Source organism: Rhincodon typus, chromosome 8 (genome assembly GCF_021869965.1).
Source record: "Rhincodon typus isolate 14 chromosome 8, sRhiTyp1.1, whole genome shotgun sequence".
NCBI lineage: Eukaryota > Metazoa > Chordata > Chondrichthyes > Orectolobiformes > Rhincodontidae > Rhincodon > Rhincodon typus.
In genome coordinates this window covers 31,151,085-31,178,562 of record NC_063339.1, presented here as the reverse complement: position 1 = coordinate 31,178,562, position 27,478 = coordinate 31,151,085, and the positions used below count along the sequence as shown (strand labels likewise).

General features: G+C 40.2%; 1 protein-coding gene across 1 annotated transcript in view; it reads left to right on the top strand.

The window, feature by feature from the left end:
- mdga2a (MAM domain containing glycosylphosphatidylinositol anchor 2a) overlaps positions 1-27,478 on the top strand; it is a 570,544-nt gene that overhangs the window by 90,569 nt on the left and 452,497 nt on the right. The window contains exon 6 of the mRNA XM_048600082.1: positions 970-1,239. Within this exon, the coding sequence (XP_048456039.1) occupies positions 970-1,239 (270 nt within the window). The remainder of the gene's footprint in view (positions 1-969; positions 1,240-27,478) is intronic.

Here is a 27,478-nt window from a genome sequence, read left to right as displayed (position 1 = left end):
TAAGACTTGTTCCCTGATATGCTTTGAAATACGATCATGATTGACAGCCAAGGTATTTATGTAGACTGCATGGAAATTGTCAATCAGTCACTTTAATCTCAGAAGGGCAAGAACTTTCATTTTAATGCTTCCCACACTAAACAGGACTTAAATTGTGATGGACCACGAAATGGGTGTAGAACTATTGAGTTTAGTTTATAGTAGGTTATGTAAACCTAAAATCCAAGATCCTGACATTCAACTTGCACTCATGAGGTTGTGTGCCCATCAAACAGCAGGAGATCAATATTTTTGTCAAACCGCTTCAGAGTCATCTAATGGATCAAGATAGACCTGCATGGTGCCCGTAGACTGTAATGCATGCTGCCCTTGTTTTATGTTAAAATGTCGCATGAATGGAGAATGTGTGAAATAACAGTACGTACTGCCTTAAAAAGTAAATAAAAAATGTACTATATATACAATGGGACTTTCGGTGAAACAACATACTCCCACACAATAGTTACGAAGCATTATTAAAACCAGACTTACCTGATGAATAAATGATCCCATTTTAAGTGGATTCCCTCCTTTCAACAATAGAGGTGGTTCATTTGAGTGTCCACAGATGGCAAGAGATGCTGCTTTGACATGAATGACCAGGAATGTCAGTAAATGGTTCCGCTGACAAGCTACAAATTGGCTTTGCAGATCTTAATGTTACTGATTGTTCAATATTAGAATTCAAAATTTAAATGAACTATTTTAATTTTTTTCTCACTAATAATACCTTTATGTTGAATGTACCACAGGCCATAGAAATATTTCCTTTGTTTTAATGAATGACCATCTAATTACTGGCCATTTACTAAGCTGTGTGTCATCACATAAAATTTTAATTTTCTGGTAAAGGTGTGTTCTTTGCAAACATGATAAAACATGAGCAAACATCTGTGTTTATAATTCTTCCACTACTTTTGTTCCTTACAGCTTCCCCTTCCATCAAGTTGTTGGTTCCTGAGCATATTGTAGTAAACCCTGGGGATTCACTTTCGATGGTGTGCGTCACGACTGGAGGAGACCCCCCTCCCACCCTAACCTGGATCAAGGCCATTGGACCTCTTCCTAAAACAAGTGTCTTGAAGGGAGGGACATTAACGTTGCACTCAATCAATGCTGAGGAGGCCGGAGCTTACAGCTGCCTTGCTAACAACAATGTGGGCAACCCTGCCAAAAAGTCAAGTACAATCACTGTAAGAGGTAAGGAAGCTTTACGTCACTAGATATGTCTGTTTCAAAATAATCATGTTATTATGGTGCTGAGAGTATTTGGCCTCATGTAGGCTAGCCGGACTCAGTTGGGATGTTATGCAGTGCTGCAACTGGCATCAGTGCCCATGCTCTAGGGAGGGAAATGTTGGCTTTAATCCCTGTTTCTGATTGCCATGAAGCTGATGATGCACTGTTTGAGCAAACGATGTGGACAGGGGAAGGCACCAAGAAGCCCATAGATACTGGTTGGCTCGGTTCAAACAGGAGGAATGACCAGTTGCAACTGTATCTCAGTAGAGTAACCAAAAGGAAGAATGAAAAAAAAAATGAAAACTGGGGTCTGATTGGGAACACTAAAGCGTTCTCTTGTCAATTATTGATATGTTTACCTTTGTTGAAAATTGTATTGAAATAGCCAGAGCCCTCAGACATTCAGCATACAAAAACTAGGTTCAGCACATTGGGAGGCAAAACTTTGAATTGTATTTAATATAGAGTCCAATTTAACTTCTGATTGAAAATTGGACTTTTTATTGTACATGGCCCTCTTTATGTGGAATCTTCAATGAAACACAACTATTGGTAATTGAAGTGGCTTGATGTCATTCAACATGAATTGTTATTATAAACAATCCAAGTTAATGCAGGGCTGTGAATCGAGCTTTTGCAGATGTGCTATGCTCAGAGTTAATATGCTCTGTTAGATGAGAAATGTTCAATATTTTTAGTGCAATGATGTTGAACACAACTTGCTCTGTAATCCGGTTACTTTGATGCCTACAAACTGGAAGACAAGTACTTTGAAAGATGCATGAAGTTAATGCTCCAAGTAGTTAGCAGATACGGAAACTAATGGCATGTTGAAATGCAGCATTTGACTCCTAACACTTAATGTGGTAGTACTCGTTAGATAGCTTATATTAGGGATGCTCTTTAAAGATAACGTACTGGACAAGGACATAATAGGAAAGTTCATTTTCTAAAGAACTGCAAACATTTAAGAAAGTCTTGTTCATTAGTATATCTGGTGCTTAAACAGCAGAAACAGAACAGATGACGGACAGGGTAACAATGAGGGATCCAGGACACTGGTTTGTTAGACACAATGAACTCAAACGTGTGCTCTTTATTATAGGTTTTTATTTTTGGCACAAGGTGAAGATGAATCCTGCAATAAACACTGGTGATCTAAAATCCACAATAGGTACCCTCCTATGCATCATTACTACCATTAGATTATGTATTTACTGTGGGCTTTTCTGCTTTCCATTTCATTGCATTAATGGAGGGTTTTTACTTGTTACATTTGTTATATATTTTCGTTCTCAATGATTATCAGTTGCAGTGCTGCTGTGTCATTCCAATAAAGTTTATTTTTAATATTTTTTGCATGTAATAAATACTGAAATGAAATGTATTATGCAGTTTCTATGGAGCCCCTTCTGATGAATAGGGTTTGAGTGGTTTTTGTGGACTGCTCCAGAGCTCCTCCTAGTGGGATAGGTTTTATTTGCTGGTTGGAGTGTGGTATAGAATACTATCGTAATCCCCCTACGTAAATAATTGTCTGGTGTGTGAGGTAGTGTACCAGGTGGCAGAGTTCTTTCTGTTGGGATGATCATTACCTAGCCCTTGACTCACCGCCTGAATTTTGTAATGTGGGTTACTCTGTTTGATTCTTCAGTCACTCTATTATATTTTAGAAACAGGAAGCATGCGGCAAATACAATGAAAACAGAATGTAGCTCAGGGAATCGAAATAATGATTGGAGTTAAAATCATTTATAACTTCTTCATTCATGTGTTTGTGTATCTTCTAAGGTGTCAATTCAGAAAGAGACTTCAAAACACTCGTAAATTAATTCTAACACTTGGTCAAGGCGGGCTGTTCCTGTATTAACGATGCTGACTGCTGGCTCACTTTCTCCCAGCTCTAACTGTAGCTGTACACTTCCTTAATCAGCTTTCCCATCTTCAGATTCAAAAAAGGCCCTCATCTGCAGCAACATTTCAAGAGTTCTTTTATTTCCCTGCCATTTCACCTGCTTCTGATCTATTTGAAACTCCACAATGAAAAGGAAAATGTGTCTGAACATTCTATTCTCTGCTTGCTTGAGGTTTCTGATCAGTTAGTGGCCTTCATTACAGGATTCAAAAGCTGTTTCCTGTAAAATTTCAATGTAGTTTGCAAATGTGTTTTTAATCTGCAATCCCTTTAGATTTTGTTAGCCCACTTGGTCAAACACAGCATGTCATGGGAAGAAAGCCTGTCAGAGACTTTCCAGGCTGCTTAGCACATGGAAACCTGAGCAAGAATATTTGATATGGTGAAAGTCAGGAGAGACTGAATTACCAAAGGGTTGATGATGGAAGGCAAAAAGAAAGATCGTAATGTAACAAGATGAAGGGACAAAATTTGGGACAGGAAAAGGTTCAAACGGCAAGGAGAATTACAACCAGCAACTTCTGCTGAAATGATTGGAGATAGAGCTATGATTTAGGTTTGTTTGTGTTTGGAAGGCTAGATTGCCTAATCAAGGGTGAGATTCTGTTCCTGGAGTTTACATTGAGCTTCATTGGAACAGGGTAAGATGACAAGTAAGATGAATGGGAATGGCTCAGAAATTCAAAATAAGAAGCAATTGGAAGCTCAGGGTGAAGCTTGTAGACAGAATGGAGTTCCTCACTCAAGCTCGTGTCTAATTTCCCCTCATGTAGAGGAGACCAATCATGATGGCGAATATTAGATTCTGAATTGGAGAAAGGACAAGGAAATTACTGTTTCAATTGGAAAGAGTACATGAGGCCCCTGAGTTAAGTGGATATAAAAAGGGTTGCATTTCGTAGGAATGCAGGAAATAGGAGCAGGAGTTGGCCATTCAACGCATTGAGCCTGCTCTGCTGTTCAAGCAGATCCTGGATGATGTCCATCTCTGTGCATGATCCCCATGTTCATTGATGGCATTTCCTGTGTTTCCATGATAAAGTACAGTGGGAAGGCAGGGAGTGATTGAGGAATGGATCAGGTTGTTGCTGAGGGAAAGGTCCCTTGCGAATTCTTGAGAAAAAAATGTGTTTGGTGGATCCATCACAATGGAGAAGATGGAAATAGCACTGGGTGATCTGTTCAATGTAGAGGCCAGAGGTGGAAAGTAAGGACATAGTTTTGGGAGAGAATATAGTCCTAACTGATCCCTCAAGCTCTTCTCACGTCAGTCCTGCCATCCCAGGAATCAGCCTAGTAAACTTTTGTTGCACTCCTTCTGCTCTTGCGTCTTATTGTTTTACAATACTCTGGCTGTGGTCTCACCAAGGCCCTGCACAATTGCAGCAAGACGTCCATGCTCCCGTATTCGATCCTCTTGCTATGAAGGCCAACACAATATTTGCCTTCTTCTCCACCTGCATTCTTACTTTCAGTGACTCATATATAAGAACACCCAGGTCTCCTTGTACCAGCCAATCTATCACCATTCAGATAATAACTTGCCTTTCTGCTTTTGCTACCAATGTGGATAACCTCACATTTATCCACATTATGCTTCATCTGCCATGGATTTGCCCTCTCATTCAACTTGTTCAAATCACTCAACACCAGGTTATAGTCTAACAGGTTTATTTGAAAACACAAGCTTTTGGAGCCTTGCTCCTTCTTCAGGTATTAGTAAGATGGTATCAGAGACAAAATTTATAAGTAAAAGATCAATGGCAAATACAAATTTACCCCGTAGATTCACCTCTGTGTGTGTGTGTGTGTGTGTGTGTGTGTGTGTGAGATGGACACACACACACACACACACACACACGTGAATCTATGGGGTGAATTTGTATTTGCAGATACATTCTGTTTTGTTTAAAAAGCAAACAATTTATAGACAGTCAGTAAATGTGGCATCTTGTAATTTCCTACTTTAGAAATAAAACCAATCTGACTCCAAACCAAAACACAACCAGATTCTAAGCAAGGCCTCACACCTAACAGGCATTGTTTGACCTAACATGTCACCGCTTCTTTACACTGATAAAACCTTTAGTTCTCTCAAGGCCATGACTTGAAAGGAATTTGTGGATTTACATATACATAATAATCAATTAAAACCTTCTACCTGATTAAAGGTTTAACAGCATCTTAGGTTTATTTAACATATCCTCATCAGTGGTGTGACCCTTTGATCTTTTACCTATAAATTCTGTGTCTGGTACCACCACACTAACACCTGAAGGAGGACTGAGGGTCCAAAAGCTTGTGATTTCAAATAAAGAGCCTAACCTATTCTTCCTCCCACCTATCCCCTCCTCCCACCACAAGCCGCACCTCCATCTCCTACCGACCAACCTCATCCCGCCCCCTTGACCTGTCCGTCCTCCCTGGACTGACCTATCCCCTTCCTAACTCCCCACCTACACTCACCTTTACTGGCTCCATCCCTGCCTCTTCGACCTGTTTGTTTCCTCTCCACCTATCCTCTCCTCTATCCATCTTCTATCCGCCTCCCACTCTCTCCCTATTTATTTCAGAACCGCCTTCCCCTCCCCCTTTTCTGATGAAGGGTCTAGGCCCGAAACGTCAGCCTCTCTGCTCCTATGATGTTGCTTGGCCTGCTGTGTTCATCCAGCCCTGCACCTTGTTGTCTCGGATTCTCCAGCATCTGCAGTTCCTACTGTCTCTGATTTCAAATAAACCTGTTGGACTATAACTTGGTGTCGTGTGATTTCTGACTTTGTCCACCCCAATCTAACACTGGCACCTCCACATCTTGTTCAAATCACATTAAGGCATCTCTGCAATCTCCTCACAGTACACCCTTCCGCCCAGCTTTGTGTCATCAGTTGTTATATTTAGCTCCTTTATCTAAATCATGAATGTATATTATGAAATGCTGGGGTCCAAGTGCTGATCCATGTAGCACCCTACTAGTCACTGGCTGCCACTTGTATAAAAGACCCATTTATTCCTACTCTTTGTTTCCTGTCTGTCAACCAGTCCATGTCAGTACATTACCCCCATCCCAGGACCTTTCATTTTATTCATATGGGAATTTATCAAATGCCTTCTGAAACTCCAAGTGAACCATATCCACTGACTCTCTTTTATCAAGTATATTCATTGCATCCTCAAAATTCCAAAAGATTTGTCAATTATGGTTTCCCTTTCATATGTCCTTGCTAACTCTCTCCGATCTTGTCACTGTTTACCAAGCGCTCTGTTATTAAATCAATTGTAATGGACTCCAGCAATTCCCCCGTACTGATGTCAGGCTAACCGGTTTATCATTCCCTGTTTTCTCTTTGGTCTATTTTTAAATAGTGGAGTTACATTAGCTACCCTACAGAGGAACTGTTCCAGAATTTATAGAATCTTGCAAGATGACCAATCAGTTTGTATGTTCCCCACAAGCTTACTCTTGGTCTCTGTCTTAACTCTCTTAATCAATCCCTTTGCCCTTCTTTGCTGAAGTCAAAACTACTCCCAATCTTCAGGTCTGCTCCCTTTCTTTGGCCAATTTGTAAGCCCCTTCCTAGAATCTTTTACTATCCCTAATTTCTTTTGTTGTCCATGATCACCTTTTCTGTTGTATTTTTGTGCCAGACAGAAATGAACAATTGTTGCAGTTAATCCTTCTACCCCTTAAATGTTTGCCATCGCCTATCTGCTGTCATCCCTTTAAGTTACATTCCCCAAGGTATCCTAGCCAGCTCATGCCTAATATCTTTGCAGTTTCCCATATTTAAGGGATTCAATTAGCTCAGTTGACTGGACAGCTGGTTTGTACTGCAGAGTGATGCTAACAGCCAGTGTTTAATTCCCTCACCAGCTGAGGTTAACCTGAAGGTTCTGCTTTCTCCACATCAGTCCTTGCCAATTATGTCTTCAGGAAGAATCAGTCTACTGGCACTATGGCAACTTTATGTTTTATTTATGTTCAAGTCCTGGGTCTCAGAAGCAACTACATCACAGTTCATTTGAATGCAGAATTCTGCGTTATTATAGTACTAAGGGATTTTGCACAGCTAGATTTCCAATTCTTCCTTAATTAGAGATAGTGAAAGAGACCAGGGAGGGGAAGAACCAGAGATGAAACATGAGAAGTTGAGAGAAGAGTGACAATTGAAAGGAAGTCTGTTGAAAGAGAAATGCTGCAAATGTGCCAAAGATGGAAAAGCAATATCATTCGGGTTGCAAATAAATTGACCATGGTTTACATCCACATGGGACAGGCATCACAAAAATCTGTGACTTCACAATCTCACACAAAATTCTGTTGAACATTTCACTGGAGATGTTTTCATTGTTTTCCATTCCTGTGGATATTATGTGGCCATACATCAAAAATAGTTTCATCTGGTTCGTGGTGCTCCAACTTAATGGATTCCTCCCACACAATGCTATCAATAAAATTACATGAGTTGGTGTTGTTAATGAAACGTGCTCAATTCTGGAAAATCCTGTGGGATTACAGGAATTTAAATAAACTTGATAAAAAAAACATGTTGGCTTTCTTAGCAGGTGCACTGCAAGCTGACATCTGGCAGCTCCAGTTTTGCTCTGTTATGAATCCACAATCCTGCGAAGCTAAGTGCTGGTGTCTCTAATCATCCACTTGCCCAAGTCTCAGCACTGTCACATCACCCCCTCCTATCTGAGAGGGAGAAAGATATGAAGGAACAAACAGTGAAGGGAGAAAAAGGAGATTGAAGTAATGAGGAGACAATGTAAAGTAATTGACAAAGAAGTAGAGTGTGATTGGGAAGGAGAAGTGTGCATGAAGTGAATGTGGAAAATGTGTGGAAGAGCAAGGAATAACTGAAAAGTGTAAACAGGAACATTCAGAGAATGAGCAGAAGTGGAATGGAGGAAAATAGAAAAAAAAAAGAAAGATGACAAGATGAATTGGAATGATTGAAGTGAGAGTAGAAAGCAAGAGAGACGGATGTGATGGAAATTGGTGGAAGACATAAATGTATTCTTAAGGTTTGCAAGCAATCCAAATCAGCTTCAGAGTTGCACATAGGGCTTACTCATCATTCTGTATGAGTAAAATGTCAATCTAATCAAATACTGTCTGCTCATTAATTGTGCTTCAAAGATTCAGTCTGTGCTGTACAGCATTCTCTGGTGGGATTTTATGATCAGTTGCCATGACTGCTAGTGTAGAAGGTGGAACAGACTATTGGTGAATGGGAAATTGGAGAGAAAGTATGTACTTGATTTACACCCATTGGCCAGCACGTGACCTTCTAGTCATCTAAAATTCAACAGTTCAGTTTAAATGTTAGAATGTATTTAAGTAGATTTAAATGAAACACAGCAAAATTTTAATCAGTTCAGGATGGGGTCATGATGTGAATCGATCTGTAGTGGGTGTAAAAGAAAGCGTCATGTCTAATGGATCTCTTAAAGGGACAGTGGTTGATTTCTTGATGCAGTTGTGTCCCTTCCCCAATTGCACAGGCTTTGGTTCCTTTTGTTTTTGTGTGTTTCACATTTTTGCTTAATTCTGTTTGGTGAGATTCATGTCAAACTTAAAATCAAGCAAATTGTTTTACTGGAGAGCAGAACATAATTTAAACATTTGCGAAGACGTCAGCTCAGCAGACAAACTGAGGTTGTAGGAAAGGTAAATTCAATGAGAAGCACATTACCTCTTGTCACTTGTAAGGATTTTGGACTATTCTGAGAAAAGAGATCTGCACATAAATTAGTTACTTTTATTTGTCTTTTAAAGCAATGCACTCTTGCACTCCTTTTTTAAGTGGCTTCCAGATGCAAGATGGTCATTCCAATCAATGCTAATTGCTTTCCCCACACACTAAACAATAAAGCTTTTCTTGCTTGTCTAGGTAATTGAGGAAAAGTACCTCATGTCCATGATACAATGAACGAGCCTTTCATTCAGTGTCTAAACAGAGAGAAGTAAAAGAGAAAGAAAGCTCACAACAGAGTTATGCTTTAAAACATTAGATGCTTTAATAAAGTCAGAAAGGCTGGAGGAATTTCTCTCTTTTTCTCCCCCTGGAACAAGAACTCCCGACCTCCGTTCAGAACACTACTCATGCCCTCCACCTCCCCCAACCCGACCCCCAACACTTCATCTTCACCATGGACGTCCAGTTCCTGTATACCTGTACCCCCCACAAGAATGGCCTAAAAGCCCTCCGCTTCTTCCTCTCCCGCAGGCCCAATCTATCCCCCTCCACCAACACCCTCATCCGCTTAACAGAACTTATACTCACTCTCAACAACTTTTCCTTTAACTCCTCCCACTTCCTACAGACTAAGTGTGTGGCTATGGGCACCCGCATGGGCCCGAGCTATACCTTCCCATTCATGGGATATGTGGAACAGTCCCTCTTCTGCTATTATACTGGCACCATGCCCCACCTCTTCCTCCGCTACATCAATGACTGTATCAGCGCTGCCTCGTGCTCCCACAAGGAGGTTGAACAGTTCATCACCTTTGCTAACACCTTTCACCCCAACCTCAAATTCACTTGGATCATCTCCAATACCTCCCTCCCTTTTGTGGACCTCTCTGTCTCCATCTCCAACTACCATCTCAGCACCGAATTCTATTTCAAACTAATAGACTCCCATAGCCACCTGGACTACACCTCCTGTCATGCACCTTCCTGCAAGAATATGATCCCTTACTCCCAATTCCTCTGTCTTTGCCACATCTACTCCCAAGATGGATCGTTTCACTTCCAGACATCCCAGATATCTCCTAATTCAAGGACTGCATCTTACCCCCTCTGTTGATCCAAATTGCCCTCAACCACATCTCTTGCATTTCCCGCACTTCTGACCTCAAACCCCTCCCCCCAACAAAAATAAGGACTGGAGTCCCCCTGGTCCTCACATACCATCCCACCAAGCTCCGCTTCCAGTGCCTCATCCTCTATCATTTTTGCCACCTGCAATCTGACCCCACCACCAAAGCGATATTTCCTTTCCCAACCCCTGTCTGCCTTTCGTAGGGATCATTCACTCGGTTATTCCCTTGTCCACTCCACACTATCTACCAACCCCACCACACTGGGCACCTTTCCCTGCAACCGCAGGAGGTGCTACACCAGCTCCCACACCTCCCCCCTCACCCCCATCCCAGGCCCAAGACAAACTTTCCATATCTGACAGGGGTTCACTTGTACATCCTCCAACCTGGTCTACTGTATCTGTTGCTCCTCTACATCGGTGAGACCAAGTGCTGACTCGGTGATCGATTCTTGGAGCATCTGCGCTCTGTACGCTATAATCAACACCACCTCCTGGTTGCCAACCATTTTAACTCCCCCTCCCAATCCTTTAGTGACATGTCCATCATGGGCCTTCTCCAGTGTCACAGTGACACCACCCTCAAACTGGAGGAGCAACACCTCACATTTTGCCTCGGGAACCTGCAGCCTGATGGCCTGAACATGGAATTCACCAGTTTTAAAATCTCCCCATCCCCAGCCTCATCCAATGTCCAACCCTTCCTCTCATTCCTGCCTCCTTGACCTCACACAACCTGTCCATCTTCTTTCTCGGTGATCCAACCCACCCTTCCCATGACATATCTCCACTACCCCCTACCTGCATTCACCTATCAGCAACCCACTTAGCTTCCCCCAGCCCTATCCCCTCTCTCTATTTATTTCTGAGCTCCCTTCCCCCTCACCAGTCCTGATGAAGGATGTAAACCCAAAATGTCGACTTTCTTGCTCCTCTGATGCTGCCTGACCTGCTGTGTTCCTCCAGCTCCACACAGTATTGACTCTGACTCCAGCATCTGCAGCTCTTGCTATCTCCTAATGCTGGAGGAATGTTAGAAGACCAATTGTTTGAATAGAAAACCAAGTGATAAAAGAAAGCATGTGTAATGTTCATTTTCTATCATTCTTTCAAGGTAACTTGTTTTGTGCTGTTTGAAATCGATGAGTCTGGTTATAATAGTTGCTCTCGATTTCACTTGTGAAATAAGACAGCATATCAATTCTTCTCAAACCCGATCTCCACAAGTGCTAACTCAGTATTGGTGGAGAGATTGAAAATGTACGAATGTCAAATGCACCAATAGCTCAAAAAATGACATTTTTCATTCCATTATTAAACAAGGAGAGTTTGATTTTGAATTTGACTTCTATTGTCACGTGTACCAAAATGAAGTGAAAAGCTTTGTTTATGGGTAGTACAGGCAGATCACAGCAAGCAAAGGATGTACAGACAAAAAGATTTAGAGGCATACAGGTTACATTGCAGGTTACATTATTTGAGGCTAGAGTTATTCAACAGTCTGATAACGGCCGGAAGGAAGCTGTCCCTGAACCTGTTGGTGCATGTGTTCAGGCTTCTGTATCTTCTGCCTGACAGAAGAGATTGTTGGAGATCATTACCGGGGTGTGATGGGTCTTTGATGATGTTGGCAGCCTTTCCCCAGCAGCGAGCCATGTAAATTGAGGAAATAGAGTAGTAAATGGAAGGTTGGCTTCCATAATAGTCTGGGCTGTGCATATCACCTTCTGTAGCTTCTTGTGGTCCTGGACAGAACAGTTGCCATACCAGGCCATTATGCACCTGGACAGTATGTTTTCAATGGTGCATCCGTAGAAGTTGGTGAGGGACCTTATGGACATGCCAAATTTCTTGAGCCACCTGAGGAAGAAGAGACATTGTTGTGCCATCTTGACTGTCACATCTATGTGGTAAGGCCAGGACAAGTCGTTGGTTATCGTCACTATGAGGAACTTGATGCTCTTCACTCTCGACCTCAGTTCTGTTGATATAGATGGGGTATGTTATCCTCCTTTCTTTCTGAAGTCAATGATCAGTTCTTTAGTTTTGCTAACATTAAGAGACAGATTATTTTCATTGCACCACGTCACCAAGCCCTTTATCTCCCTTCTGTAGTTTGACTTATCATTGTTAGATATCCATCCCACCACCATTGTGTCATCAGTGAACTTGTAGGTGGCATTCATTCGGAATACAACAACACAGTCATAGTTGTAGAGGGAGTACCATAGGGGGCTGAGGACCTATCCTTGGTGGGGGAGGGGGGCCAGTTCCAGTGTTGCATGTTATTGTGGAGGAGGTGCAGTTACCTATCTTCACTGTTTGCGGCCTATGGGTCAGAAAGCTGAGGATCCAATTGCAGAGGGTGGAGCCAAGACCAAGGTCACGGAATTTTGAGATCAGTCTGGAGGGGATAATGGTGTTGAAAGTGGAGCTGCAGTAAACAAGCAGGAGTCTGACATAGGTGTCTGTTGTCTAGATGTTCCAGGGATGAGTGCAGGGATAGGGATATGGCATCCTTTGTGGACCCGTTATGTTGGTAGGCAAACTGTAGGGGATTGGGGCAGGTTGGGAGACTGGAGTTGATGTGGGCCATGACCAGCCTCTCGAAGCACTTCATGATTATTGAAGTCAAAGCTATTGAGCAGTAGGCATTATAGCACACTGCGTGTGTTTTCTGCGGGGATGATGGTGGTCTTCTTGAAGCAGATGGGGACTTCGGCTTGCGGGAGGGAGAGGTTGAAGATGTCGGTGAATACCTCCACCAGTTAGTCCATGCACAATCTCAGTCCTTGGCCGGGGACACCGTCCTGGCCTGTCACTTTCCTTGGGTTGACTCCCAGGAAGACTGATCTGACTTCTAAAGCAGTGACAGAGGGAACAGGTGTGCCAGGGGCTGTCGGGACAGGTGCCGCCACGCTGGTGGTATTCTGCTCAAACTGAGCATAGAAAGCATTGAGCACATCAGGGAGGGATATGTCTTTGTCCAGTATCTTACACTGTATGATTTTGTATCCTGTAATGTTGTTTAGGCCTTGCCATAGACAGCAGGAGTCTGTTTGGTAGGTCTAGTCCTCTAACTTGGTCCGGTACTGCCTCTTGGCCTAAAACCAATTGAGGCGTGTGCAATTTTATAGAAGCAACTATTGTCGGTAAAAGAGAAACAATTTCAGTTTTCACAATTATCAGTTCTTTTATAGCATTTCTGTAAAGTTAGACTCAGCTTATAAGGGTTAACACCTGAGACTATGTGCAATATTCTTTCTCAATATTGGACCACGTTCCTGACTTTTGTCTCCACATTTACTGATATAAGTTATGTACTTGGAGGATGCACAATTGAAATAATAGAGATTTTTTAAAACTTTTTTTCATGGGATGTGAGCATGCCTGGTACTTCCAGTATTTGTTGCCCATCCCTAGTTGCTTTTGAACTGATTGATTTGCCAGGCCACTTTGAAGGATGGTTAAGTGTCAACTGTTGCCATGCATCTGAAGTCATGTGGAGGCCAGAGTAGGTAAGGGTGACAGATTTCCTTCCCTGAATGATGTTTGTGAATAAGATGAGTTTTCACAACAATGGACGATAATTTCACGGTCACTATTACAGTCATTAGCTTTCAGTTCTAGATTTCTTTTACTAATTAAGATAAATTGCACCAGCTACATAGTCAAATTTGAAGCCGTGTTAACAGAGCCTCTAAAACACCAGTCCAACAACATTACACTGACACCACTTTCTCCTAATAATAAAAATTAATGAGAAACAAAATATTTTTTGTCATCATCTTATAAAGCTGTATCTAGAGGTAATTTATTAGCTGGCTAGAGGAATAAAATGCCAATGCCAATCAGATATATTTCAATCAGATCGCCTCTCAAACACCATGAAAAATTATCCCACAGATACAGAAAATACCTTTTACGTTGCTACAGTGAGTACTTCAGTTTCTTTCTCAAAATAAAAATTCTGAATATCCATTGTGGGCCTGCACATGCATTTGAACATAAGAACAATAGACTGCTGGAGCCTTTAGATAATGAAAGGTTCTGACAGATTGATGTGAGAATCAGCTTTCAGGGAATATTTGAATGAAGGAGCATTTCCAAGAAATTCAAAGAGATATCATTAAAAATCTTAAACTCGTGAGCTTCTCAGTCTTTAGTTCTGATGGTTTACATTTAAATTGAAATACTCTGGTTTATCGAAGTTTGCATATATATTAAGTTCACATTGAAATTCAGTCAAGAAGCAGAGCTGAGCTTTTTGCTATCAACTAATATTGTAAGTTGGAGATCATTTTGAAAAATATTTGAATGAGGAGGAATACAAAAATTGATTTTAGCAAACCTATTTTAAAAAAATATACAGAGCAGCAGTCTTGAGATGAGATTAACACGTAAATGTGATGTCACAGAACTGTGAAATGATAAGCTGATGTTTCGGGTCTGGACCCTTCTTCAGAAGGTCCAGACCTGAAACGTCAGCCTTCCTGCTCCTCTGATGCTGCTTGGCCTGCTGTGTTCATCCAGCTTCACACCTTGTTATCTCAGATTCTCCAGCATCAGCAGTTCCTACTATCTGTGAAATGATAATACTTCTTATTGAACAATTAAAAAATGCTTCTAGAATGTCCGCTTGGATTGCTCCACCAGAAATGTCTCACTTTTTTTCAGTGAGACTAATTACGCTGACTAATCTGACACTTGGATAAATTAAACAAGGCTGATGCCTCATAGACAATTTATAATCTTAGCTTAAGTCAAACCTGAAATATACACTGATTCAGATTTGATTTCCACTGATTCAAAGGCAAACTTTGACATCTGGCATAGTAGGAACTGCAGATGCTGGAAAATCTGAGATAACAAGGTGTAGAGCTGGATGAACACAGCAGGCCAAGCAGCATCACAGGAGCAGGATTTTCTGATGAAGGGTCTAGGCCCGAAACGTCAGCTTTCCTGCTCCTATGATGCTGCTTGGCCTGCTGTGTTCATCCAGCTCTACACCTTGTTATCTTTGACATCTGGATTGTTTGAAAAATGTTTTAGCTATGTAGACACCACCTGTGATAAATAACAAACTTGAACATTTACTGTTGATAGTTTACTCTTTCCCTTATTCTATTTTTTAATTATTCCTGTATTTTCAATCTTGTTGACAGGTTATACTAATGCTTCATAGGAGAATTGGTAGTGGGTTGAGAAACAAATTTTGAAAGCTTTGAATTTGGCCTTTGAAAATATGTACATGGGTTAAAATTATGGCTATCCTTTTCTCTTATAAAAGCCTAGACTGGATCAAGCCCAAAACCCTCTAGCCTTAACAATGGGAATGCTTGCTATCTGAGAACTGAAAATGGCAATATACTGTAAAATGTACATGTAAGTGACATACTTCTGAAGTATATTACAGTGCTGCAAGTAAAAATGGTCTATTTTACTGATATTGTCCCCAAACTCCACAACCTACAGCTGGAACATGGGCCAACAGCAAAGGAATCACATGACCAAAAGGAAGACAAACCTGTCAAATAAATACATAAAAAATAGGACCAGATATAGGTCATTCTCATGCCTTATTAACTATTTAATAAAATCATAGTTGATCTTCAACCCCACACTGACTTTTCATCATTTATAGAGTCATAGAGTCATATAGTATGGAAACAAACCCTCTGATCCAACCAGTCCATGCCAACCATGTTCCCAAACTAAACTAGAGCCAACTGCCTGCATTTGGCCCATATCCCTCCAAATTCTTCCTATTCATGCACTTATCCAAATGTCTTTTAGACATTATAACTGTACCTGCGTCCACCATTTCTCTGACAGTGAATTGCACGCACTAACCATTCTCTTTGTAAAAAGTTGCCCCTCCTGTCCTTTTTAAATCTTTCTCCTCTTATCTTAAATATATGACCCCTAGTTTTAAGCTCCTCCACCTTAGGGAAAAGAACCTTGTCATTCACCTTATCTATGACCCTTATGATTTTATTAACTGCTATAACCTCCTCAACCTCCTGCACTCCACTGAAAAAAGTCCCAGCTATCCAGCCTATTTTCATAACTCAAACCCTCCATTCCTTGCAACATCCTGGTAAATCTTTTCTGAACCCTGTCCAGATTAATAATATCCTTGCAATAACAGGGCACAATAACAGGCCTCCGGAGAGGCCTCACCAATGTCTTGTACAACGTCAACATGACATTCCAACTCCTAAACTCAAAGGCCTAAGCAATAAAGGCAAGTGAGCTAAATGTATTTTTAACCTCTCTATCTGTGTTGCAAATTTCAAAGACATTTACCCAAATTAAACTCCATCTTCCACTCCTTAGCCTATTGACTCAATTGATCAAGATCTCTTTGTAATCTTAGATCACCTTTTTCACTGTCCACTATACCACCAATTTTGGTGTTATCTGCAAACTTACTAACTATGTCTCCTATATTCTCATCGAAATTGTTAATATAAATGACAAACAGAAGTGGAGCCAGTGCTGATCCCTGTGGAACACTGCTGGTCCACAGGCCTCAGTCCAAAAAGCAACTCTCCACCATTACCCTTTGTCTCCTCTCGGTAAGGCCAATTTTGAATCCAATTGGCAAGCTCACCATGTGGTCTAGTGTCTAAAAATCCACGAGTCTTTTTCTTGAATATATTGAATGAATGAACATCCACAGCTCCTTGGGATAGAGTGTTCAAAAGGTAAACAAAGATCTGAGCAAAGAACCTTTTCCTCATCTAAGTTCTAAAAAGTCGATGTCTTATCACAAGACACTGTATACCTAGTTTTAGATTCCCAGCCAAGGCCAATATCCCCCAGCACCCACCCTTTCAGGCCCCTTAAGAATTTAATGTTTTAAAGAAGATTTGTAGCTCGGGTTGTGGATGAGGTTGCAGACATACTTACCAAGCTAGTGGGTTTGGTTGCAAATGTTTTGTCAACCTGCTAGATAACATCATCAGTACACCTCTGCTGAAGTGTCGGTGTTCTGTCCCACTTGTTAATGCTTGGAAGAAAACTGACAATAAGGATACATGAACACCAACTAGCCACCAAGAGACATGACCGATTCTCACTTGTCTCACTACACATGGACAACAAGGGACACGAATTCAACTGGGACAACACATCCAAAATTGCACAAGCCAAACAGAGACATGTCAGGGAATTCCTGGAGGCCTGGAATTCTAACTGGAACTCCATCAATAAACACATTGAATTATCCCTGTGTGCAAACCGCTGAGAAACAGAACCTGAAGTGGTACCAAACACCCCAACAAGCCGAAGCATATAAATAACAAGAGGGACAGAACACCAACACTTCACCAGAGGTGCACTGATGATGTTACCTAGAAGGGTGATGAAATGTTTGCAACCAAACCCACCGGCTCGGCGAGCAAGTCTACAACCTCGCTCCTGAGGAATCCTCTATATTTCAATGAGATCACCTCTCATTCTTCTAAATTCAATGAAAATTTATCTGAGACTATTCAATCTGATTAGGCAATTATACCTACTTCAGGAATCAGCTTAGTGGACATTTCTTCTAGAGTGAATCTACCTGTATGTACGCTGGGGAGATGATACTAATTCTGGTAATATAAACATTGAGATTGACTTCTTACTCTGAACTAGTAACGGAATATTTATTCATAGAGCATTTAAATTGAGTCCAGCTCAATCAGACATTGTGGGCTCAAACTGGTTGGCTAACTAGCTTTCCTGATTGATTACAAAATATAGCAGTAACTACTCAAGAAGAAACTAATACCTTTACACAAGAATATCATATGACATGTCACATTAATGTCAATACCTAACCCTCGTTAAAAATGTGCGTGCTTGTCTGATCAAGGAATAGGATTTCTCCCATGAGATTTTCAAATTGAGATAGATGTATAATCCAATTAAATCAAGCTCTTTTACAATTTTGTGGATGTGGTTTTGCAATGTTATGCAGTTACATATTGTCTGCTATTGTAGATTAATGTATACTGGTCACTATAAGTAAGTTGTCATTATTGTTTAAATACAATACTTTCAGTGCTTGTATAATCATCAGAGATTATCTGTAGATTATCATACATAATGGAAAATGACCATTGCTCACAGCAACATAGAATGATCTGGGTTGAGTTCATTTTCTCAAAACTGTTTGTGTTATTGTCTCATACTCTTACACTTTGTCCTGGGTGAAGCTGACACAATTGCCTACATGTTCTTTGAAGGTGTTCCTGCACTATTCTCTCTCTGTTCCTTTCAACAAGGAATTATGTTCATCTAGTTGGGTAGGAAACATATGAGATAGGAAGGAAAATAAGGTTATCCTACAAACATAAGAATTGCAAGTGAGAATAGATCTTTACTTTGAGGTGTAGCTTAGAAGTTTATCCTGGCAATTCTGAGGTCTTGACAAGTTGCCGTATATGCACTTGCAATATGCTGTGCCAAACCATTGTAATGTGGATAATACAGGAAGAAGGTGATATGCTGGACTCCCCGTTTCCTGCATATATCTTGGAATAGCTTGCCAATGTCCTGATGACCATTGTCTGACATTATCTGCTGTGGAATACCAAACATGTTGAAGATAGCAATTAACCTGTTAATGAACATGGCCCTGCTAGTACCGTTGAATTGCCTAAAAGGAAATTTTGTAAAGTAATCTGTCACCAGCGTGTAATCTTGACTGTGGACTCAAAATAGGTTTGGAGCAATCTTAGACCATGAGTCAGAGGGAATTTTGTCATGCATAAGTGATTCTTTACATTGCTAGGATCGATGAAGTTGACATGCCTCACATGATTGAATCAATCAATGTCTTTGTTGTTGCCATGACAATGGACAGGTGTCCATGTCACTCTGTTGGTTTTCTCAGTATCTTTAATCAATGTGAAGATGCATCAATATATCTTGATGAACAGTTATTAGAATCAACACTTGCCTATCTTTGGAAATAGCATTTCTTGATTGGCCTAGCTGATATCAATAAGACCAAAAGGAACATTTTGTCCGGGAACCTACTTGATGTGTTCAAACCACGCAGTAATGATGATATGTTTTAGCTCTGTACCTGGTCATCATCAGATGTAGTATATTGAATTTGTCCTGCTAGTTATGACCAATGTGGATTAGGTCATTAAGAACATTGTCCTATACCTCATATTTAATGACATGTACCTGCAGATTTAATGGTTCATTGTTACTATTGCCTGGATTTAGCCCCATGTGGACATCTTTTCAATGCGTGATTTAGTTACCTGCAGTCGAAACATTAACATATGGTATATATTTTTTTAAACACACAAATGATGGCATTGTTCCAATAGATATGATGTGTGACCCTAATGGATAACATTGGCGCCTTCAATTGTATTGAATTCTATTTTGAGTTTGTCCTTTGTATGGAGTTATATTTCAAAAGACAGAGTGCATCATCGTTAAAATGCGGATTGCCTTAGATGTTGCCATTAGTGTCGCGCTTAACAGAGATATAGACTAATGAGATCATGGATGGATTCACCTCCTTTTCTGTGATCATACCTACATGCAATTCTGAGATAGATAGAGTCTTCAACAGTGGGAGAATCAAGAGTTACAATGAAAAGGCAGGAAAGTGGATGTGAGGGATGTATGATCAGCCATGTTCCTACTGAATGGTACAGCAGGTTTGAGGGGCCAAATGGCCTGCTCCTAGTCCTATTCCTTATTGTCAATTTCACAACATATCCTTCTTGCTGGAATGAAACCAAAACAGTGCACTATATTCCAGGTATGGTTTCACTAAGGCCCTATATAATTGTAGTGTGACTTATCTACTTTGATGATTTATTGTAATTGTTGGATGGCTCATGTGCTATTTGCTTTCCTAATTGATTGTTGAAGCTGCATGTTAATTTTCTTTGATTTGTGTAAGAAGGCACACATGTCCTTCTGAATGCTCATATTTCCAATTACCCACATTTAAAAAAAATGTCTATTTGACAATTCTCCACATTATATCCCATTTTCACATTCTTACACTTACACTTAACCAGCCTGTTTGCATTTGCAGATTACGTGTCCTTGTCAACTGCTTACTTACCCACTTTATTTTAAATCATTAGCAATCTTAGATACACTGGACTCATCTAAGTCATTGAGTCATCCAAGATTAGGTCAGAAATCACTTGACACCAGGTTATAGTTCACCAGGTTTATTTGAAAACACAAGCTTTAGGAGTAAGATTTCTGACCTTGTTCATCCCAGTCCAACACCTGCACCTCCACATCATCTAAGATTAGGCATGGCTATATCTTCTGTTCTGAAAATAAATACACAAGAGGATCCATGTAATGTCTAATTCATTTCCTTATTCCCTATTGCATTGGCCACAATATTCCAGAAGTCCCTTAGCAATTGCATGGGACATTTGCACATCTGAAACATCTAGAAAAGTTTCTGACTAAGTTAGAGCCAGAGACCTCTGAGTTACTTACCTGGCTAGTTACTCATGAAATCTTAAACAGAAAGTTCCTAGCCCAACTCCTGGATTCCAATACAACTGACACCTTGATACTTCACCGCCTACCCCACTGCCTCCCAACCCCAGCAAACTCAACCCCACACTAACAGTCATCCACACTGATGACCCCCATCTAAATCAACCTGATTACTCCTTCTGACCAGGGTCTGATTATAACATGCTGAGGCCCTTGGCCATGTCTAGTTTAAGGCACTCAACAGTATGACCAAAAAGAAATTATTATTCTAGCAGAAAGGACAATTAATATAGAAATATGAAAGCTTTATATTTGCACATTTAATAAGTGACAACACAACCAAAAAATTTGAAGACGTATCTTGCAATAAGTCCATTTGCATTATAAAATACTTTAAGATGAAAATGCTTTATGATTTCTAAGTCAGCAAAGTAAAAACATTTAATCTGCAGCAACTCAAGGCCACTTATATAGATCAGCTCTCACTAAATGGAAGCAACAATATCACCTGCATAAAATTTGAAACATTTTCTTTGTGATTTTTGGACAGCAATGTTGCTGATGATGTCCTCAAATGATAAGCTACAAAGTTTACCACTTTCTCTGCACGTCGTGCTGACAGCAGTGAGCTTTTTTTGCAGTGTTGTTGGCTGCAATTCATTCTTGGTGTTTTTCAACTGCAAAAAATGACCTTTCTCCTGAGTAGTTTGTTATCAGCAGACTCAGGAAGAGCTGCAATATTGCTTCAACATCCAGGAAAGTCAACTTAGTCTTACCTTGGATGATAACTTCATACAGGTCATGGTGGCATGCATGTCCTTTATCTGAATTCTTTTTCCTATATATAAACTTGACAGTGTGTTACTTTTCTAACAAGGTTAAGATCCACATCATCAGGGCAACCTTTCATCAGAAGCTTCACACATTTGTACAGCCCTTTATAGGCAGCATCTAAATCAAACAAAAATGAAATATGTTTGCCACGTTTTTGTATGATTGCTATTTCTTCAAGATGGTTTCAAGTGCATCCAACACAGGAATATTGAAGGTCACTTGAAAAATGTCTCTCAAAAGAAGCATTTCATCAGCATTCGTGTTTCACCACTATTTATTTATTTAGTTTTTTCTCATGTTTTTCCCCCCTTTTTATTCACACACTTGCCTCTACATCAGTCAGGTTTCCTTTTGCTTTTAGTTCTCTTTCATCAAACACTTTTTTATATTTAGTGTTGCCTTGAAAAAGCTACAGAAGGCAATTTTATTTCATGATCAAAGTTTCAAAATGGATCACGTGGCTGTCAGAAGTGAAGGGAAGGGGTCAGCACCATGGACGTGTATTTGACCCACATTCATTAGTGTGAGACACAGGAGACTGGCAGTCTGAGTACTGCCTTGTTTTAATGGAGACTGGAAGTAAATCAAAGCTTTCTGAACATGTTTATTAGACCAACAGGACTGATTTGTACAATAATTGTGTAGCCGTATATTAATACAAGTATATTTTTGTCAGATCACAACAAAAACAAATCAGCTTTAGGCATTATTTTCCTGGTCTGTTTTATGTTTCACACAATTATGTAAGGCATGTCATTTCTAGAAACCCCTCATAATCTATGATCTATGATGAATATGATGCCCAAATCTGCATCTTATTTAGCTTATGCGTAATTCCAGCAGAGGTCCAAACTCAACAAGGTCTAACCAGCCCTCCCCTAACCCCAGCCTCCAATTCCGGGATGTAATTCTGACCAGATGTCTTCACCTGACTACCCTCTGACTTGAACTGGCCATCCCCTAACCTGACAAATACTCTCTTAGTCGTTCATACTCCCCATCATGCCTACCTGCAACCATTCAACTTGCCCTCTACCCTCTCATCCCCATGCATGCTGCCCAAATGCTATTCTATCCATCAGCCACCTGAAAACCCTAATCGTGAACCAACTTACCCACCAGTCTTCCTATCCATTTACTTATATACCTCATTTGTTTTTTTTCCTTTATTCATTCATGGGATGAGGGCATTGCTGGCTCGGCAGCATTTATTACCCATCCCTAATTGCCCAGAGTGCAGTTAAGAGTCAAACACATTGTTGTGGGTCTGGAGTCACATGTAGGTAAGGATGGCAGTTTCCTTCCCTAAAGGACATTAATGAACCAGATGGGTTTTTCCAACAATCAACAATGGAATCATGATCGTCATTAGATTCTTAATTTCAGATTTTTTTTTATAGAAGTCAAATTCCACCATCTGCCACGGCGAGATTCAAACAAGGGTCCCCAGAACATTATCTGTGTCTCTGGATTAACAGTCCAGTGATAATACCACTAGGCCATTGGCTTCCCCACCAACCCTATCCATTCACTTATTCATCCATTCTTCCACTCATTTACATTCACACTGCATATTTAAACTTCCTTTATGGCAGCTAGTGCCATAAAAACAGGGCATATCTTCTGCACTGATTCACTTTGCTGATGTCTGTCTGGATTCCTTGAAGGAGGCCGTTCTTTGAGTAACTGTATTGGAAGTCAGATCCCAATAAGTGTTTACTTCTTTGTCTGATTATTGTTGGACGTAGTTATTGCAATGCTGGTTGGAAGATTTGAGCTAATATCTTTTATCTCTGCCTTTAAGCAACCCACATTCACATTTCCTAATCACTTGCCTTTTATAGTGACAAAATCTTTTACATTTTTATATTTCTTGGTGATTTATTCACTCAGTTTCCCCTCGGCTTAATAATGTTACCTGAATTGTTAATTTCTCCAAATTAAAGTTTGCTATTCTTTAAAAAAATGTTATAAAACCAAATCTTTTTATCCAGTAGTATTTTTATTTTCTTTTGGTAACATTATTGGAACATTTTTCCCATGAGGTTTTTAGTCCCTTAAGGAATTGTTTGTTGTGAATTATTCATTATTGGCAGACTCACAAAACACTTGTGATCAAATTAGAATCCTTATTGCAGCATTTATTTTAAATGTAGAATGTATTCTTTTATTAAGAACTTAGTAGAATCAAATCATCACACTTTGACAAAAGCTACATGACTGTCATGTGTTTTAAAAAAAAAGGTCCTCGAAATAGAAATGCAAATCTTGTCAATGGACTGGCCTTGTAGTTTGTTTATAGTCGTACAACCTGAAAGTCTAATTTGGAACTGTTTTCTCTTAATTTGAAATGGCAGCTTTATTATGATAGGCTCAATATTATTCAATGACTAAACACGCAACTTGTACCTGACTGTTACAATATCACTATCTATCATTAAAGAAACAGTTTCGTAACAACTATTAAAAACAAAGTGCTGGAGAAACTCAGTTCTGGCAGAATATGTGGCGACAGAAACAACGCTAATGTTCCAACTCCAAAATGACTCTTCTGCAGAACTGAAAGGGGTTGGAAAATATAACTCTTCTTTTGAGTTCCGAAGAATAGTATAGACTGCCTACATCATTTCCATCTATAGAATTAAAGCTGAACTATGCTTTTGAATCACCTAACAACTTTTCTGCAAGTTTCTGTATAAATTCCACGAATTTTCATTTCTATCACAAGAATAACTTTCAAGCAATGAATTGTATCAGACATTTGTCTGCACCTTTTTGCCATACTTAGACAATTCTATCATCGCACCCATCCCTCCCAAGCCATCCCTGTTTTCCCATGTAATCGTCATCCCATGCCATTCCATTCATCCTATGCCATTGTGCTGGGAAAAGCCTGTACTTTCGTTTGTACAATGAATGTCCCTTTTGGACGAAAATGGCCACAGATATGTAAGTTAGTTATTGGTTTCCTGATTATAACATCACTATCTTATAAGAAACCCCTATGTGATTTGAGATTGCCATGGTGATGAACAACTATGAAGCAGAGGTAAACAGAAAGCTAATTGCATTGTGGTTGGGCGGCACGGTGGCTCAGTGGTTAGCACTGCTGCCTCACAGCGCCAGGGACCTGGGTTTGATTCTACCGTTGGGCCACTGTCTGTGTGGAGTTTGCACATTCTCCCCATGTCTGCGTGGGTTTCCTCCGGATGCTCTGGTTTCCTCCCACAGTTCAAAGATGTGCAGGCTAGCTGGATTGGCCATGCTAAATTGCCCGTAGTGTTCAGGGATGTGTAGATTAGGTGGGTTATAGGGGGATAGGTCTGTTTCCACACTGTAGGGAATTCTATGTGTTTTCTGATTTGCAGCTCAGAACAGAATGTGAAATTGCTTAAACAGAAAATAGGCAAGGTTCTCTTAAAATGGATGAGTTTTCTGGTAGGCAGATTGGTGTCGAAACAGAGCATGGAGAATACAGCATTACAAGCCCTATTATGACTTGAGCGAATGCCCACCAAGTTGCAACCGGATTCTTCCATGTTCTCTAACATTGGGCTTGGCCCCAACACACAAGCAGCCTGACAGACCAAACAGTTAAGGGTGCTACACCCATTGGTCTTATTTTAAGTTTACTGGTCAGTTGTTAGCAGTGTTTCCATGTTTTTCAGCCAGAGAAAAAAAGACTGCTTCCTGGGACATTCTAATCCTTTGTCCTGGCACCTCTGCACATGCACTCAGGGATTTTTCCAGTGTAGACATTATCTAACTGAGTATCTAAATCATGTGGGCTGGCACTTTCTGAATTGGTGACAGTTTATTCTGGTCTTCTCCTATCCAGCTTCTGCTGAGCCTAAGACTTATGTGGACAAAGGAAAGGGAAGACAGCTGCAAGGGTTAGTAATTAATGATGAGGAGGAAGAGAGACAGTTGAGTGGCAACTAGAAAACTACGTAGCTTTGATGTGCAGAGTGTTTTATAAACAGATGATGGCAAGAACAGAGAGAATGTAAGGTGAGCAAGTCATGTGTAACTGCTGTGTTGTGAAAATATCAATATTGAGGAATGCATCTTGTTGGTTCCTGAAAGATGACAAAAGTCTGATGACATAATAAGCATTATCATGTCACGGTGGTGGGGGCAGTATGCAGCTGTTCAGCAGAAGATCCTGTTTGAAGTTTAGAGGAGAGTGAGGGGAAGCAGGGAAGGTGGGGCTTGAAATGGAGAGGGATATGGATGGTGCATGGTTAACAATAGTGTAAAAGATGGGATCAGAGTCTTACCTTAACAGGTGTGTTGGGATTATTGCAATTCATGCAGCTTTACAACAATGTCCTACCATCTCTGTCCATTGATGCTGGGAAAATTGCCAAGATGTACTATACTCTTTAGAAGGAAGAGAAATTCCCTCTATCTGATCACCTCATCTCCTGACACTTCTAAAGCTGCTTATGAAAGGTAGAGGGCACTTCCCACATTACCTCAGATAGAGTGTTAAGAAGGCATTTGGCACACTTGCCTTTATTGCTCAGACCATTGACTATAGGAGTTGGGACGTCATGTTGCAGTGTACAGGATGTTGGTGAGGCCACTTTTGGAGTATTGTACCGGTTTTGGTTGCCCTGCTACAGGAAGGATATTATTAAATTTCAGTGGCTGCAAAAAAGATTTACCAGCATGTTACAGGGACTGGAAGGTTTGAGTTATAAGGAGAGTCTAGGACTATTTTCACTGGAGCATAGGAGTTGAGGAATGACCTTATAGAGGTTTATAAAATCATAAGGGGTATAGATAAGCTGAATATCAAGGGTCTTTTCCCTAAAGCAAGGGAATTCAATGCTAGAGGACATATTTTAAGGTGAGAGGAGAAAAATTTAAAAGGGGCATGAGGGGCAACTTTTTCACACAGAGGGTGGAATGAACTGCCAGAGAAAGTGTTAGATGCAGGTACCGTTAAAATATTTAAAAGATAGGAAAGGTTTGGAGAGAAATGGTCCAACTGCAGGCAAATGGGATTAGTTTAGTTTGGGAAACTTGGTTGGCGTGGATGATTTAGACTGAAGAGTCTGTTTCTGTGCTGTATGACTTTAGACTCTGCGTGATATTTCATCCATTTACGTCCAGTGCTGACAACTGCAGCTAAAGTGTGTCTCACCTGCAAGAGTTAGAGGTCATATTGCATGCTTTCTCTTTCACCACCTCAATCAATGAATTACCAATAAACAGAATTAATAGCATTGACCTCTTGACACATGCAACCCTCCCAAACAGCACTTAGACCTTGATTTCAGCTTCAATTCTCTGAGACACTCTAGTCTGAAGGGGTCCAGCAACAACTGAGGTAGAATACAAAGGCTTGTTTCAAAATTTGTGTGATGTGTGCAGATGAACTCGGTTCCTTGGGCTATTGCTATCAAGCTGCAACCACAAGAGCAGTTATTCTGTGTTGGAACAAACTGGTCAGGAATATGCCAGTGACAACAAGGTGCAGGGCTGGATGAACACAGCAGGCCAAGCAGCATCATAGGAGCAGAAAGGCCCAATAAAGAAATAAATGTCTTTACATCCTCCATTTAAGTGGGCACTAAATTAACTTGTAACAAAGCAAATGTTTAGTTCCTCCAGTTACCGGTGATCTTCCATGGAAATATTTTCAGGGGATGGAAGAGATGATCCTCAAAAGTAAGCATTTGTCATTTTAACTATCAGCTAATTCCTAGTTTGTTTAAACTGAAATTTTTAACTAATGATTTGATGATTTGATGCAGGAAATCTAATTCTTTAAATGTAATGCTATTAGTTTCATTCAGATGCATCTTTGAAGTATTAAAGATGATATAATGAAGACTTGCAAAGTGCTCCAAGCAATTTGAACATCAGGAGACTATTTGCAACCATATTAATCATTTTAGATTTAACCATGTATTTAACTAGAAATTCAGATTGAATTCTGGAGGAGGAATTCATATGGCCTAAATGGATAGTATTGATGATCTGTCATTAAGGGTTATTAGTATAACTGTGACAAACTATGTGTTTAATTGGCATTATTTTGATGCTAGTGATAACTTATTAATTTTAAACTAGTTTGAAAATCTGAACTGATTTATTACCATTACCATATACCAA